Source organism: Eublepharis macularius, chromosome 17 (genome assembly GCF_028583425.1).
Source record: "Eublepharis macularius isolate TG4126 chromosome 17, MPM_Emac_v1.0, whole genome shotgun sequence".
Classification (NCBI taxonomy): Eukaryota; Metazoa; Chordata; class Lepidosauria; order Squamata; family Eublepharidae; genus Eublepharis; species Eublepharis macularius.
Genome location: NC_072806.1, coordinates 16,229,527 through 16,245,141, shown reverse-complemented (window position 1 = coordinate 16,245,141; position 15,615 = coordinate 16,229,527). Strand labels below are relative to the sequence as shown.

General features: G+C 45.4%; 1 protein-coding gene across 1 annotated transcript in view; it reads right to left on the bottom strand.

Annotated features, from left to right (window-relative positions):
- RNF207 (ring finger protein 207) overlaps positions 1 to 15,615 on the bottom strand; it is a 36,003-nt gene that overhangs the window by 1,431 nt on the left and 18,957 nt on the right. Inside the window, exons 9-17 of the mRNA XM_055001634.1 lie at positions 12,263 to 12,335; positions 10,938 to 11,006; positions 9,676 to 9,744; positions 8,822 to 8,943; positions 4,158 to 4,350; positions 2,851 to 3,036; positions 1,955 to 2,006; positions 666 to 783; positions 318 to 410 (exon numbers count right to left, since the gene is read on the bottom strand). Coding sequence (XP_054857609.1) covers positions 318 to 410; positions 666 to 783; positions 1,955 to 2,006; positions 2,851 to 3,036; positions 4,158 to 4,350; positions 8,822 to 8,943; positions 9,676 to 9,744; positions 10,938 to 11,006; positions 12,263 to 12,335 — 975 coding nt within the window. The remainder of the gene's footprint in view (positions 1 to 317; positions 411 to 665; positions 784 to 1,954; positions 2,007 to 2,850; positions 3,037 to 4,157; positions 4,351 to 8,821; positions 8,944 to 9,675; positions 9,745 to 10,937; positions 11,007 to 12,262; positions 12,336 to 15,615) is intronic.

Genomic DNA, 15,615 nt, shown 5'->3' with positions numbered 1-15,615 from the left:
GCTTGTGGGGACAGTTGTGGGGAGGTGGGAACCTTTGGGATTTCTAGTGGAGTGTCCTAAGAGTGCTATGTGAGCAGCTGTGACATCACTGGGCCCTGAAGCCCTTGAGCTGTTTCTGCTGGTAGATTTGGAGGTGTGTCCAATGAGTAGATGGTGAATATCCTGCTCTCCTGCACACGGACATATCTTTCAGAGGAGAGATCCACTATGCTCATGGGGTAAACCTCCTCTTTCAGAGGAGAGATCCCTTTACTCATGGGGTGTAAACACACTGAGGTCTAACCGAAGCGCTTTACTACCAAAAGTTGATGCAATACCTGTGCTGGACATCACCTGTCAGGGCCCTGCTGTCGTCGTATATGTTAAGCAGGTTCTCCATCTGGCCGTCTTTCTCTTTCGCTTCCTGCAATCTGAACATCAGGAACATGTAGGTAAGCAAGACAGAGGGTTTTGGCAGGTGAACATCCGAGTTGAAGGAAACTGTTTCCTTTGCCACTCCCGTGGCTTTCTACTGGTAGATAATTCTGCCTAATCTGTTAATTGAACGGAGTGTTGAGCTGCATGGCAAATCGTCCTCTTGTCTCCTGGACTGCTGGCTGGTGTCCCCGTCTCCCAGACCCCACCCTATACTAGAACATGCTAAGATCGGTCTCTTGCTTTCCTACCTGGGCTCCAACCGTTCCTTCACTTTGGCGATGGAGCGGACGTAGGGGGCAATCTGTTTGGTGATGGTAGTCAAGTAGCTGTTTTCTTGTTTGAGCTGCAGGAGGTCATGCAGCTGAGCTAGAAGAGGGAGGAGAGAGGCATGCAAATCGGTCAAGCCAAAAGGGTTGCACTTCGGGTGGGCTGCCGCTGCTATGAGCCAGCGTGGAGTAACGGTTATAGTGTCCGCCTAGATTCAGGTCTGACAAAGGGAGCTTTGATTCTTGAAAGCTCATACACTGGAAATCTAGTTGATCTTTAAAGTGCTGCTGGACCCGAATCTTGCTTTTCTACCACAGACCAAAGGGGCTAGCCACCTGAAACTACTGTTAGGCTAGGATCTGGGATACCCAGGTACGAATCCTCCCTCTGCCATGGACGTGTCCTGGGAGACCACAAACTCTCCACCTAACTTACTCCACCGGGTGGTGGTTGTGAGAATAAAATGGAGAAGGGAATGCTGTGATATAAGTTGCTTTGGTTCTCCATAAACAAATAATGCTCCCATGTTTAAAAAAAAAAATAGCAAAAGGAACTTTGGCACCTAAAAGAGAACCAGATTTTGTTTGAGCACCAACAGGGAGCGTTGATGGTAGGAAGGAGGTGCCGCTTGCGTTCGTAAATCAAGATTCGGTGTGGATTAGAACATTGGGCGCCGTGGGCTTTTTCTGTGAAAGCTCTTGCAATCAGAAGCGTGTTTGTCTTCAAGATGCCACACGGCTTTCTGTTCCTTTCCTTGTGTGTAGTAAAAATAGCACAGGTCTGTCACCAACAGGCTGCTGGCTTGCTATTGGTGTGTAAGAAATTATTCTAGTGAAATGATTTGCAGAAAATTTTGTAGCCAGCTGATTTTTTTTTTTAAATATCCATTGAAGATCTTCGTTCAGCACGGTATAGACGCTGGTGAATTATCCAGCCTGTGCTATTTTGCACCGCAAGTTCCTGCCTTGTTCTGCACTGTGCTGCATTAACAATATTAGCCATTAACATTAATGGTTAATGTCAGGGTCAGGGGATTGTCTGGGCTTTGTTTATGGAAACTCTTTTTGCCCAGTGGCTCTCATAGCAGAGAAGCAAACTCGTAAGTTTACTGTTTGGCATTGGCTGCAGAAATTGCAGCTGCCTTAAGAGAGAACAGCCTGGAAGCGTCAGAGGGAGCCTTCAGGCAGCGCTATGCTGGCAAGAGAAAGAGGGGAGGCACCGATAAAGAGCAGGGTTCATGGGGGGGGGGAGACCAAAATGTTACACTTACCTTCATAAATCTCTTGTTCATTTGCCACCCGCTGGTAGGTTTCTTCCCAGGACTGCAAGACAAAGTTAGAGTCATCTGCACAGAGGGCTCTGCATGTATCGTGATTCTACAGATGCACAGAGAAGCCATAGCATGCAGCTTCGTGGGAATCTTGTTTCATTTGGGAAAATAAAAGGCCAAGTTCCTAGCCCTTAAAGTGGCCGAGAAATTCTTGAAGCTGTGTGGGAAGTGCTTGCTAGATCGCAGAAGCCAAGTACAGTTGCCGAGTAAGATTTCTAGCAATTAGGGTGAGGATGAGGTGGAAGGCTCCGCTTCTTGGAGCTTTCCCCTTCCCCATAATTAGAATACATTATGCAAGCTATTAAACTACCAGGATAAAGTATACAGCTATACATTGTCCCTTGCAGGGTAAATAGATGGGGGGGTTGCACCTAGAAAACAGTGCAGGGGAAAGAATGATCCCCTAACCTGATTTGGGGGTCCCACATGTACTATTTCTTCATCACAAATTCCACAGTAGATCCACTTACTGGTTTCTTCCATCATGCCTTGTCTGGCCTTTAGGAAGCTGAATTCTGTACCTACGTTCTTTCTGACTGACTGCACACAAATCTACCTTCCGCTGAGTCAGGCCCTTGGTCTATCAAGGTCAGTATTGTCCACTCTGACTGGCAGCTGCTCTCCAGGGTCTCACTCTAAGGTCTTTCACACTACCTGCTACCTGATCCGTTTACCTGGAGATGCTGGGGATCGAACCTAGGACCTTCTGCGTGCCAAACAGATTCTTTGCCTCTGAGCCACAGCTCAGCATATACCCGCTCCAGTCTCTGGCCTGGTATAAGCAAGAAACTCACCGTTGGGCTGAGTTTCCCTAGAAATGAATCCCTGAGCTGTACCTCTTCGAACATGCTCCTCATCATCTCCACGGACGAGTACTCGGAAGCGATCTGCACGTCCATTTGAAGGGATTTCTGTAAGATCTCGCTCATGATCTCTGTCTTGATGAGGGAGTGGTGCTTGGTGAGGTCACGGTGCAGCTCTTGCACTTGATCCTTCAGGTTCTGAATCTCTGTTTGGAGGACCTGAGACAAAACGGAGGGAAAGACACGAGTTCGAATCACTTATATCCCACTTGTCTCACAACTAGGGACCCGACAGCGGAAGAGTGAAGAGCAGGTCTTCCTTCCTATTTCTCTCTGTGCGTTGCTGTCAGATCTTCCACCCAGCTCTCGGCTTTGACCCTAAGGCTAAAAGCAGAAGGCTGAGAGCCTTTTAGTTCTTGCCCTATGGCTCACCACTCTGGGCATGCTCAGAGGAGCCAGATCTCATGCAGTTCTGGCTAGCTAGCTAACCGGCTCTTCCTAGCTTCTTCCTTTGGGAGGGGAAGGTACTGGAGAGACAGAAAGCTTTCTTGGTGGTGATGAGAGATGAGCACTTTTTTTTGGAAGAAGGCAATACTATTACTTTGTAGTAGTAATTGTATTTATTTATTTAAACCATTTTAATGTTTCCTTTCCACCCAAATAGGGTCCCCACCTGTCTTCAGGACATGTTGCGTGCCTTAGTCAACAGTCCTTACAACAGTCTTGCAAGGTAGGGCAGCGTGCAGCTGGAGTGAGCGTGTTTTCAGCCTTTCTGGACCCCAAGACTCCTCCTTAGCCTCAAGCAGCAGCCAGGGCCCACTGAGCTGCGAGCAGGTGGTAGGGACTCACATGACATCCCAGTCATATGACAGGAAGGAAGACATGCCAGTCCTTGAACCTGCCTTTGCTGAAAAAAGGAATCCTCTCCAGGCCTTGCATGGCACCCTTGTTCTCTGCAGCAGCAGGTCAGTTCCAATAGCAGCCAAACAAAAAGTGGCAGTTCTGTTGGGGGCTTCTGCTGGTGTATTTAACACTCAGGACAGCTTTTTAAAATCCTAGTTGCAAGGTTAGGTATAATCCAGAAACACACACAAGGATCAGTTTCCCCCTCCTTGGTGGTGGAGAGAGCCATCAAGTCATAGCCAACTTATGGCAACCCCTGCTGGGGTTTTCAAGGCAAGAGGCTGAAAATGGTTTGCCTCTGCCTGCCTCTCCATAACAGGTCTTCTTTGGAAGTCTCCCATCCAATTACTAACCAAGGCCAACACTGCTTAGCTTCTGAGATCTGATAAGATTGGGCTTGCCTAGGTGATCCAGGCGAAGGCTTTCCCCCTCCTTACCCGATACATGTTCTCATAGTTGCGGCAATGTTCCGTGAACGAAGTCTCTCCCCCCTCGGCCAGCAAGACCTTGGTGCTGATGTAACGGTGCATCGTCGGTTTCCGGACAAAGGAGCCGGTCAGAGACATCTTTTCACAAGCAGAGGGGCAGCTTGACACCATCAGGGTCTTGGAACATGGGCCTCCTGACATCCTGGAGCAAGACAAGAGAAGGAATTCATTAAAAAAACCCCTAGCATTGCACCGAGGAGGCAGGTCTGGGTGTTGGCACCAAAGGCTCTGATTCAAATGCCATTCTTTTCTGGAGGTGGATCTTTTATCTTTCCGGAATGATTTTTAACACAGTTGGGTCATCCCCTTCCACTGAGAAGCTCCTGGATGTGCATATTGGGAAGGGTTTTCCAGTTTCATCCTCTTATCAGACTCTTCCCCCTCCCTTTAATCCATGGAGCTTGATGCAGCACGTCTGGTTATCCTTTCCTCATTTTATCCTCACAACAGCCCTGTGAGGTAAGTGAGGCTGAGAATGAGCCCAAGGTTACATAGCAAGCTTCACAGCAGGGCGGGGAGTTTAATCTGGCTCTCCCAAATCCTAGCATGACACTCTAACCACTACACAATGCTTTCCCCCCTTGCAACCATTTTGTAAGTAGCTCAGGCTGAGAAAACATGAACATTGTAAGATGATTGAGTTCCATGGTGGAGTTAGAATTCGAACCCAGGTCCCTGCAATCTGGCTGACCGCCATCCATGCTGGCTCAGAATGTGCAGGACAGTAACCTTCCCTTGAAACACATGGAGACCCACGGCTGCTTTGACAGAGCAAAAACGGTAAGCAGTTTTTCTTTTTGCCCCACCTTCAGTAAAATTCAGTGGAGTCAGATAACTGGGGGGCCAGAGTGGGAAACCCTGCACTAGATCCCAGTGGCTTCCAGTGCAGGAATTCGAGTGGCTAAGAGGATCAGTGAAACAAGGACTGGAAGAACTCCCTTGATGGAAATAACAAAGGTGCAAAACCTTTCAGAATTCAACCAGATAAACGGCACAGGCTGCAACCTGTCCCAGCCCATTCTCCAGTCATGCCTCGTGCTCGGATTCCCACTTACTGGTCAGAAGGGTCCTCCTGGCCTGCAGGCTGCAGCTCCCCTGTGGCTCCTCCCTCCCTCGCTGGCCTTTCCTTTCCAGAGTGCTCCCTACCTCCGTTTCCCTCTGGAGAGAGGAGAGGGCTCCTGGATGCCCACCGCAGCAGGACCCATCGCTTTTCCTCCCTCTGGTTTTGGAGCAGGCAGTCTTTTGCTTGTGCGAGGAGCAGCTGTGGTACAGCCCGTGATGTCAATGCTCCTAAATATATCCAGCGCTAGGGAACTGTGCCCTGGACAGTTCTGTGAAATTCTGATAAAAATAGGGACAGACAAACTGCCCACTCTGGGGGGAATTTGGTTGCAAACCACTTTGCAGGTAAATGGGGGCATGAAAAGAGAGGCTTGCTGGCCAGGGCAAACAGAGCTGTTGGATAAGGAGCCCAAGGGCAGACTGGCTGGGGAGCAGCTAAGGATGAGGAGGGCAAATGATGGCCCGGGTGCCACGTTTGGCTCATGGGAGTTTTTCATCCAGCCCTCAAAGGCTTAGCAATTGGTTGGGAGTTTCAGCCCAGTGTGCTGCATCTCATATCTTATGTAGCTGAGCTCCTGTTTGTAGTGCCTCTTTTTTCTTTATTGTCAGCCTACGGATAGGTACTGTCCTTGTTTAATTTTCATATAACATCTTGCACCTTTCGGTGCTTAATAAAAATAAATCGTCCCTCCCTCCAACTTACGCCTGGAATAAAGCACAAGATATAATTTGGATTTTTACATATGCAGCTTGCACCTTTCCCCTTATAACTCTGCAAGGAAAAAAGCTAGAGATTTCCCCCAAAAATAAAAGGTGTGAAACAGTATAGTGTTGCAATAAAGCATTTTTTAAAAAAGAATATTTGTACATTACAATAATATAGTAAACTGTCAATGATTTTTTTTAGTCTGGAAAAAGTCTGAATGGGGGCAGGGGTGGCACCTGCAAGGGTTGAGGTAAGGAAAAAGGTAGTGTTATAGGTGGAACCTGCAAAAACACACACCTTTCCTCTCCATGTGACATCCAAAGCTGCCTTGACTGCAGTCTTGCCCAAAAGATTGCAACAAACACAGAAAAGCAAAAACACTGAAACATGACAATAGAGGGCGATGCCTTGTGGATGCTCCCGACCAAAGATGCCAAAGCGGAGCGAAAATCCATGTGGAAACAGCTAAAGTATACCCTTCTCAAAGATCTGCAGTCAGTTCTGGCTCTCTGATGAGTGTATCAATACGATGCACTCATTCACACATTACATTTTTAGGCCTGTGTTTAAAAATCAGGGGTGTATACCTAAAGCAATAATGGATAAATTGGCCCACTGACAAGTGTCCCGGTGTGGGATGTGCAGCTGGAGCTTCCATGATATTTACTAGGGCAGTAGAGCCAAGGGACTCAGAAAGGGTGTTTCTTCCTTTCCTATCTTTGATCCGGTGCCAGCAGTACTGGGAAAACTCTAAGGCAACAGCCCCCAAACCCGCCAACCTTCCCTTCCAGGAACTGGCACTTGCCGCTAATCAGGACGGCTGCTTTGCCCTCTGGTGTCCCAAGGACACTGAAGATAGGATTTGACCGGCTCAAGGGTGAGCTAAGTTGGGTGGGGTGGGGATGGCCTGCGCACACCACCAAGCGACACACAATGCCAGAGATCCGTTACGGGATTGCTCAGGGTGAATATAGCAGCAGAAAGTAGATACAGGGAGCTCCCCACCCCCCACCCCCCGCAATGGATCCAGGCTGCCGGGGAAGAGGGCTTTAAATCTTTCTCTTGGCACCATTTCTCCTATCAATGGGCTGATTTAAGCCTGACCGTCTCTTTCTTCCCCCTTATTGGGGCAGTATTTCTGATAAAGGAAATGGCACAGGAAATCTTACAACTCTGCTTTCTCGTGCACCATGGCCTCTATTCACTTCTGTCGCCCTCCCCCAGTATGACTGCTTTTTGTGCCAAAATTTACACATTGGGGGAGCTAATTGCCATATTTTAACTTCAACACTTCTTCATGTCTCATCCTTGTCTGGACACAAGAATATAAGGAGTGCTGCTGGCTCAGATCGGTGACCCCTTTACTCCTGAATACGGCTTCATGCAGCAGCCAACCAGTTACCCGGGAGGGCCAGTGAGGCATGGAGGGTGAGGCCTTCCTCTGATGTTGCCCTCAAGCACTGAGCTTTACCACCTCTGTATGTGCAGGTTCTTTAGTCACCATGGCCAGGAGCCCTTGAAGGATCTATCTTCCATGAATCTGTCTTAACTCCCTCTTAAAGCCATCTGTGCTTGTAGTCATCAATGCATCCATGGGCAGTGAATTTTGAATAACGCACTCTGACACCATCGCTGTTCCCACTTCTATAGACTACAATAGGGCCTTTTACACTAAAGTTTACAGGCGACCACGGCTGGCCCCACCCACCTCATCATGCCCTTTGTTGCTAGGAGAAGGGAGGGGCTACATCCACACCCCAGTGCTGTGTCCACACACTACTAGATAGCGTGTTATTTTTTTATTAAAAATTTTACATAATTAAAAACCAACCTAAAAAAACTACAATTACACATATACTAATAAAACAAACAAGAACAACTAATCAACGTACAAAAACATACACAATACAAAAAAACAACAAAAACAATCTAAACTAAAAGGTTTCAGATTTTCTCCAAAACAAATATTTGTATCATGTCAAATCAACACTTTCTCTAACAGTGCAATCCTAAGAAGAGTTACTCCAGTCTAAGCCCATTGAAATCAATGGGCTTAGACTGGTGTAACTCTGTTTAGGATTGCACTGTAAGTAATAATTAAAAGCTCTCTCTTTTCTAATGTCAAAATCCCTTAATCCAGAAATCGTCTCAATAGTGTTATCGATTTTTTATATATCAGTGTTGTTATCTATTTCATATAAATAGTCCGAACGGTTTCCATTCATCAACAAATGAACTTACTTTTTTCTAATCAGTGAAGTAAGCGTTGCCATCTCAGCCAGTTCCATCATCTTTGCCAACCATTCCTCCAAGGTAGGCAATGTGTTATTTTTGAGTTACAGCAATCATTTGCAACTGGATTTTTCTGCAGTGGTCCAGCTGAGAATGACCGCAACAGCACAACAATAACTTGGATTAATTGTTGTGTGGATGCAGCTGAAGAGGTACATGGTACTCTAGTGTATCTGTCTCTGTAAGACTTCGTCCACCTTGGGGCTGGGATATAAAAGCTCAGGGATCTCCGTTCCTACTTGTGCCTGAAGAAGGGAGCTCTGACTCTCAAAAGCTTATGCCCTGGAAATCTTGTTGGTCTCTAAGGTGCCACTGGACTCAAATCCTGTCTCTGATCCTCATTCCCACACTCTGCATCCAAACCTGACCTCGAACCTCCAAGCTGTCGCTCACTAGTGGTAACCAATTCATCAGGCAGGGACAGCAGCACCTCCCCCTAAAGAACTGAAAGTCCCATTATTTTAGTTTTTGAACCACAATCCACCAAAAACTTTCTGGCATACGGCAAACTTAAGCAGTCACCCTGGGTTAGTGGACAGCATTGGGGACTCACATGTTTCCATTGCTAATTCCAGGACCAATGCTTCCCCCGTTCACCACAACTGAGCGGCGTGGTGTTAGAAGCAGCAGCGGCTCCAAGCAGTGTGCAAACTCAGCTCTGTATTCAGTGTTGATCTGGAAGAAAACCGGTGATTACTGTTCATCCAGAAAGCACGCTAACTTGTATGTTTTTTCACCTGCAAATGGATATGATTGTTTGGCACAGGGTTCTCGGTGAAAATGGAAGTCACTGGATCAAGTTCTGCCCTTTCTCCTCCATACTGCATAATAACTGACCTCGTAGCATTGTTTCCCTTCCCCACTAGTAACAACCAACCAGGCAGATTGAAGGCAGACTTTATGTTGTGATACCAGGGCACATGTAACTCATTACAAAACAAATATGAGCAGAACTTAACACAGGGCTGCTGTTTTCAGAGGCAGCCCTCTTATAGCAGAATGTGCAATACCGCTCATTATCTCTTCTCTGGGCAATGCTGGATACAAAGCCTTGAGTTACCAAGAATCTCCAAGTTTGCTTAATGTTCATGGCTGGGCAGTATTTTTTTCCCCTGCATGATTATTTTCCCTGTGACCATGAAGAGAATCTTCAAAACAGGAATTGCTATTAGAGCAAGAGTGGGCAGATTTGCCAAATCAGAAACAAGGGTTTTTTGTTTCTCTGCAGTCATTTGAATACTATCTTACGAAGCAACTGGTTTTTGTTAAATAAAAGAATAAACTAGATGGGAGAGCAGGAACCGCACAAAATGCAGAGGCAAAAAAATAAACTTGTGTGCTGGAGAACTGCGAACTGCAAATATTTTGACTGGCTCAGCTCATTCTGCAAAGAAGGCAGCCCCTTACCTTGCTGGTTTGGGAGGGCCTCATCCGATGGGGCAGCTTTACAATTTTCTGCAACCTCTCCATCAGTTGCTGAAATCAGAGATGTGGATTAGATGGCAGAGCGAAATTTGCTTTTCATTGTAACAACAGCCCCCCTCCAAGTGTTTCCAAAGAGATGAGTATTCTCTGAACAGAGGAGAAAGATGCTTCCACCAAACTTTGCCGAGTCTATCGCCTGATGCTCAGTGAATTTGTGCACTCTGTGGCCCTTAGTCCTGGAATAAGACTGCCCTCTGCACACAAGAAGGGCCTTTTCAGTGGCTGCCCCATTCCTCAGAATGACCTACCGGTATTTTGGAGGAGCTTGAAAAGGTTCTTACTGCATTCTGAGCTGCTGTTGCCTGACTCTTCCTCCTTGTTGTCATTAATTGTTACATGGTTGATTTTGATTTTGTTACTGCTGCTTTGAAGGATAGCTTTCTAAAAAGATTTGTGGCCCATCTGTGAACATTGATGGTGTGGCCTGTTGTTTATATATGCATTGTAAAGTTGGAGAGGAGCCTTCTCAATGAGGGATCCTTTCTAGATCTGCCAAAGAACCCCTTGTTGCAAAGAGCAAGATCCGAGTGCAAGAGCATCTTAAGGACCAACTAGATTTTCAAGGTCTGAGCTTTCAAGGTATGAATCTTAAGCTCATAGCTGAGAAATCTAGTTGGTCTTTAAGGTGCTATTGGACTTGGATCTTGCTCTTCTACTCCAGACCAACTTGGCTGCCCACCTGAAATTTTTCCCAAAGGATTCAATGGCATGTACTCCCTTCATATGGAGCACTGGCCAGCCCTGTTGGGTCTCCCTGCTGCACTAGAGTGTCACCAATAGCAGCCCTTCTTGTTGCTAGGGAAGGCCCCCCTCCCCAACCTTCGTTTAGCCTTTAGTCGCTTTTGGAACTTTGAGCAGTACGGCACAACTACAAAATGGCTGCTGAAGGTTTGGGCCAACTGTAGAATGTCTGCCACAGGGGTGGAAGCCAATCACAAAATGGTGGGAGGTTCCAAGCCCTCTTATGATGGAAACAGCTGTTTCTGAATGGCTGCTCCCTGAAGACACAAAAGCGATGCCTCTAGGACTCTTCCGAAACACCTCGCTCTCCAATGAGGCGGATGTAAGCCAGAATTGACTTTTTGATTTAGGGAAGAAAGGTGCTTTGAGGAAGAAGAAAGTGGGTGCCAGAAAATACATTGCTAGGTGTCACACTGGATGCCCGGCCGATGGATTGCACTTACGTAGCCTAAATCCAGGAATTCAGCTTTGTTTGCAGAACTCAGAAAAGCAGAGCAGGTCACCAGATGGACCTAGATAGAAAGGCCCAAAGTCACACCCCCGATACAAATGTACAGCTTTGCAAGAATCTCTAGAAAAGAGCCAAGAACATTTCCCTCATAGTCATTGTCTCCCCACCCCACAAAAAGCATACCCACTTGGGCATTAGTGAATAAGGCTTCTAGGCTAGGATGGTCCCTTCCATGCACACCCTGGCCATCGTCTTTTTAGAAATCAGCAACTGTCCCTGTACATCTAGAGGCCTTCTCCACCATGTAGCACAAACAAAAAACAGCCCAGCATCTATCTTGGTTTAGATGCAAATTGCTGGAAAACTTTCTGGGTCAAAAGGTTTTGAAGATCTGTTAAGGGGGCCAAAACACTTCTGTTGTATCATGAATAACAGAATCAGGGTTCTATTCTATTACCTCTCTTAGAATCAAGATAGTCTTGTTTCCATTTGTATTTGCTCAGATTTTGTGTTACGTGCTGCTGTTGTGTTTATCTGGAAGTGTTTAAAACTTTTTTTTTGGTATGCTGCCTTGGGTCACAGAGGGAGAAAGGTGGGCTACACAGGCCTAAATAAACAATCTCATTTTTAAGAAAACAAAAAGCTAGTTCCTTGCCTTCATTACTACAGAAAGAGTATTGTTAAAAAGATATTGTCGGAAAGACTCAGGACTCTGGCATATCAGGAAGAAAAGAGAACAGAAATTAAATGCCTGGCTAAGCTCCTGCACTTTGTACAGCTGTGTGACAGGCAGAAATTCAACAGATGCTGACTTAACTGTCAGTGAATTTTTGTGCTTAGATGAGAGCTCCAGCCTCCAGTTGAGTGTCTGCTTATGTTTAACAAATGCAAGAACTGTGCCAGGGAAAAGGCCAACCCAACTTTGGTCACCATACACCCTCTCTTGAGGATGCATTTACAAAATAAATATTCTCCTTGGGTAAAACCCAGTCAGATCAATTTTAACAAATATGAAATGAATGTCCAACCTGTTGTGTGAATGGGCAGTGAACCAGCTAAGAGGGGGATGCTTTCCCATCTGACCCTGAAGGGTAGGATAAACAATATAAATATTCAAATACAGCTGTAACAGAATTGTTTGCCACCATTTGATCCACAATTGCATCTTTTTTTGATAGTTGGATGACTGGTGCAGCCTTTCCAGACATGGAGATACTCTGATGAGGAAAACCAGACCTGTTGAATTTCTGCCTGTCACATAATTCTCTGTGTACAGAATCTTCATGGGGTGGAAAGAAGGAAACCCCCCTGCCTTACCTGTAGAGTGGGCAGCAATGATGCTAAGTGGGCAAGCTGTTCCTTGAAGGCCTTCTCTTTTTCTTCATACTGACTGGAAATACCCAAAAGACCACATTAAACTGATATATAACTACCACAACTCATTTGGGAGCTGTGATGGTTAAGATTTGGCCAGCTTTGTCTTATTGGCACTGATTTAAAAAGAGCCCCGATTCCCAGTTTGGGAATCAACCAAACCTACACCTTGGGTATTGGGTGTCATGTAAGCAAATCATAACATACTTTTTTGACATTCGTTCTTCCTAATGCCGGCGTAAACATATTTCCTATACTGCTGATAGCTGAGGCTCATGCTCTCCCTGAATTATAAACTGGGGGTGCACATCCAGAAAGGGCTTTGTGAAAAAAATGTCTGCCAGAAGAGCCCGCACTTCTGTTTTCTGTAGGCGTTGCTGTGCTGAATGTTTCTCCTGACTAAGAGTATGCAAGGACACAGAGGTGACTCGTGCAGAGATGCAACGGGCAGCCTCCCCTGAGGGTGGCTTGTTCTGCTGCATCTCCGCATCGGGAATGATCCAATTAAACCCAATACTGAAATAAGACAGAATTACTCACCTCTGTTTAGAATGTCGGCCTAGGAACTGGGACACCCCAGGTGCGAATTCCCTACTCTGCTGTGGATGCTTCCTGGGAGACCCTGGGCCAGTCACATGCTCTCAGTTTAACTTACCTCACAATTTCATTGTGAGGATAAAATGGAGTACATTGTAAGCCGCTCTGAGTCACCATTAGCTAAAAAGGCTTGGGTATAAATGAAGTAAGTGAATAAACAAATTGGAAAGCGTTAAAGAGTTGTCCTTGTTCGTTTAAAGAGATTATTATGATTCCCACCACCATGTATTGGTTCTTTGTGACCTTAAACTTGCATGTGTTCCTAGCGATTTACACAGTTCCTGGGTCCTTGACGCTGTTTTTGAGTGGATCCATTTCTGCCTGAGTGGACAGCTGGCTGTTACAGCTTCCTTTCAGGGAATTTCATTTCATTTATTAGATTTATAGCCCGCCCTCCCCCAAGCGGGCTCTGGGCAGGTCACAACAATATTAAAACATACAAAGATAATTTATATCAAAATGATAAAACCATGTCAATATCAATAAATTAGACATACACAAAGAGGCATCTACTGTCAATTCCAGTTAAAAGGCTGAGTAAAGCCGTAAAGTGCAACTGGCAAGATAAATTCATATCCAGGGCAGGGGTGGCGGGACAGACGAATCACCTCAGCCCTAGGCCTGGCGGGACAGTTCCATTTTACAGGCCCGGCGGAACTGCAACAGATCTCACAGGGCCCAGATCTCAACCAGAGGAATATTCCACTAGGCTGGTGCTCTTACTTTGAGGTAAAAATACAAGATTTTTTTCCTTTAGTGTCTATTTTCAATTTAATTGTGAAAATGGTTTATTGCGATTTTTTTAAATTATGGGAGACGTTTGATTTTTTTTCACTTACAGGTTTTCTAATATTCATTTGTGTTTTGTTGATGAGTTTGGGACACAGAATTTTTCTTTCGGTAAGAGTATTGTGGTGCAATATTGTAGCGATCCAGGAATTCTGCCCTTACAAGCAACAAGTGTCTTCTACGAGGAGGAGGCCCTTGATTGAAAAGGACTTCTGGCTAGCTTGCTATTAATGTGTTGCTGTAGTGTAGTGGTTAAGTGCTTGGGATGTGAGTCAGCATCTGCTGGTTCAAATCCCACTACTGCCTTGAGCTTAGCAGGTGGCCTTGGGTAAGCCACTCCTCTCAGCCTCGGCTTCCCAACTCTATTGTGAAGACAATAATAACACTGATTGTGTTCACCATTCTGAGTGAGGCACTTATCTGTCTAGTAGAGCAGTATATAACTGCGGTTGTTGTTGTTTAGCCATATGTGATGATGGAGCATTTATTCTTATTAGCAGACGTACTGCTTGTTCCAGATTGTTGACCCTTGATGTTCTATTTGTTCTTCCAACAGAGGTTTTGATACTGTATATTCATAGATGCTTGATGCTTATGCGTTATCGCATGGGTATTTTACTATTTGATGCATTTAGCCAGTGGTCTTCAATCTATGGGGTAAGGACTCCCCAGTGGGTGGTACTCCTCGCCTGCTGTGTCATGAGCCCCTCTAGAGCTGTCATCTGTCTTGATTTTTGGAAGGGCTTCTTGCTAGTGTGTATGCATCAAACCTCTCTTTACACGCATGCAGAGAACAACAGGATGACAAAGCACGGTCGCCCAGAAGCCTCCATGGATGTGGGAAAAATTCTGCTGCTTCTCTGCACCGAGTTTGGTTGGCTCACTACATTATTCCTAATTAATGAAATGACAGCATATGTGGCCTTGAGATGGTTCTATTGTGTCTCTGCATGAGTCACTGTTCAAGAGTTCCCTCTTTCCAGTCCTTTCTTGCTATAGGAAGTGGATCATTTGAGGGAGGATATATGTCTTAAGTCTTTTACATGTTTTTTTTTAAATAATTTCACATGCTTTTTGAATAATTGTAAGTTGTACTCTTAATTCAGGAGAAAGTCTCTCCCTGCTGTGCAAAGCTTTGGAAATGGTACTAGAAGTGCTACAGTATTAATATTGACACTAGAGGGTGCTGTTGCTTCCCAATTATATGGGAGCTTGAGTAAAGAGGCTGCAAAAGTGAGACTCCTTGTGTGGAACTGCTAAGAAAGAACAGGCAACAGCTGTTTGTTTTTAATTTCTGAACAGATCTGTTGGAATGCATAAGAAGTCTATACCTTGCCAAAGGGATGATGGTTGCAAGACTGGGCTGTTGGAGTCTGTGCTATTATTTATCTTATCGGCATACATAGGACATTATTTGATACTATGGGCAAGATTGTACCCAGCCCCAAGGAGTTTCCAGTCAAAATTTGGGGAATATAGGCAGCCAAGAGGCATCAGTCAACAGAAAGCAGTGGTATGGCCTAGGGTGGGACACTGATCTACCCTTCCTAAGAATTTTATGAAGCAGGGCGGGGGTCACAGTTCTTAAATTTGTGACATCAGAATGTCTATTAAACATTAGTTTTTAAAAAAGAAAATATCTGATTTTTTAAAAATCTATGGCTTCTCTACCAAAATGGACATGCTTCACCCACATGATCTGCCTAGCTTTCCCACCGAAAATTCCCATTAGTGGATTAAAAAAAAAATCAATGCCACCTTTAGGCTTATGAGATTCAGAAAAATCCCTTTCTAGATACTCTATTAGAAATATGTATACACTGCCAAAGTTCAAAACCAAACTAAACTTCTCGTACACATCTCTGGCATGAATGACTCCAGACAAAGGCACAAAGAAACTTGGACTTGGT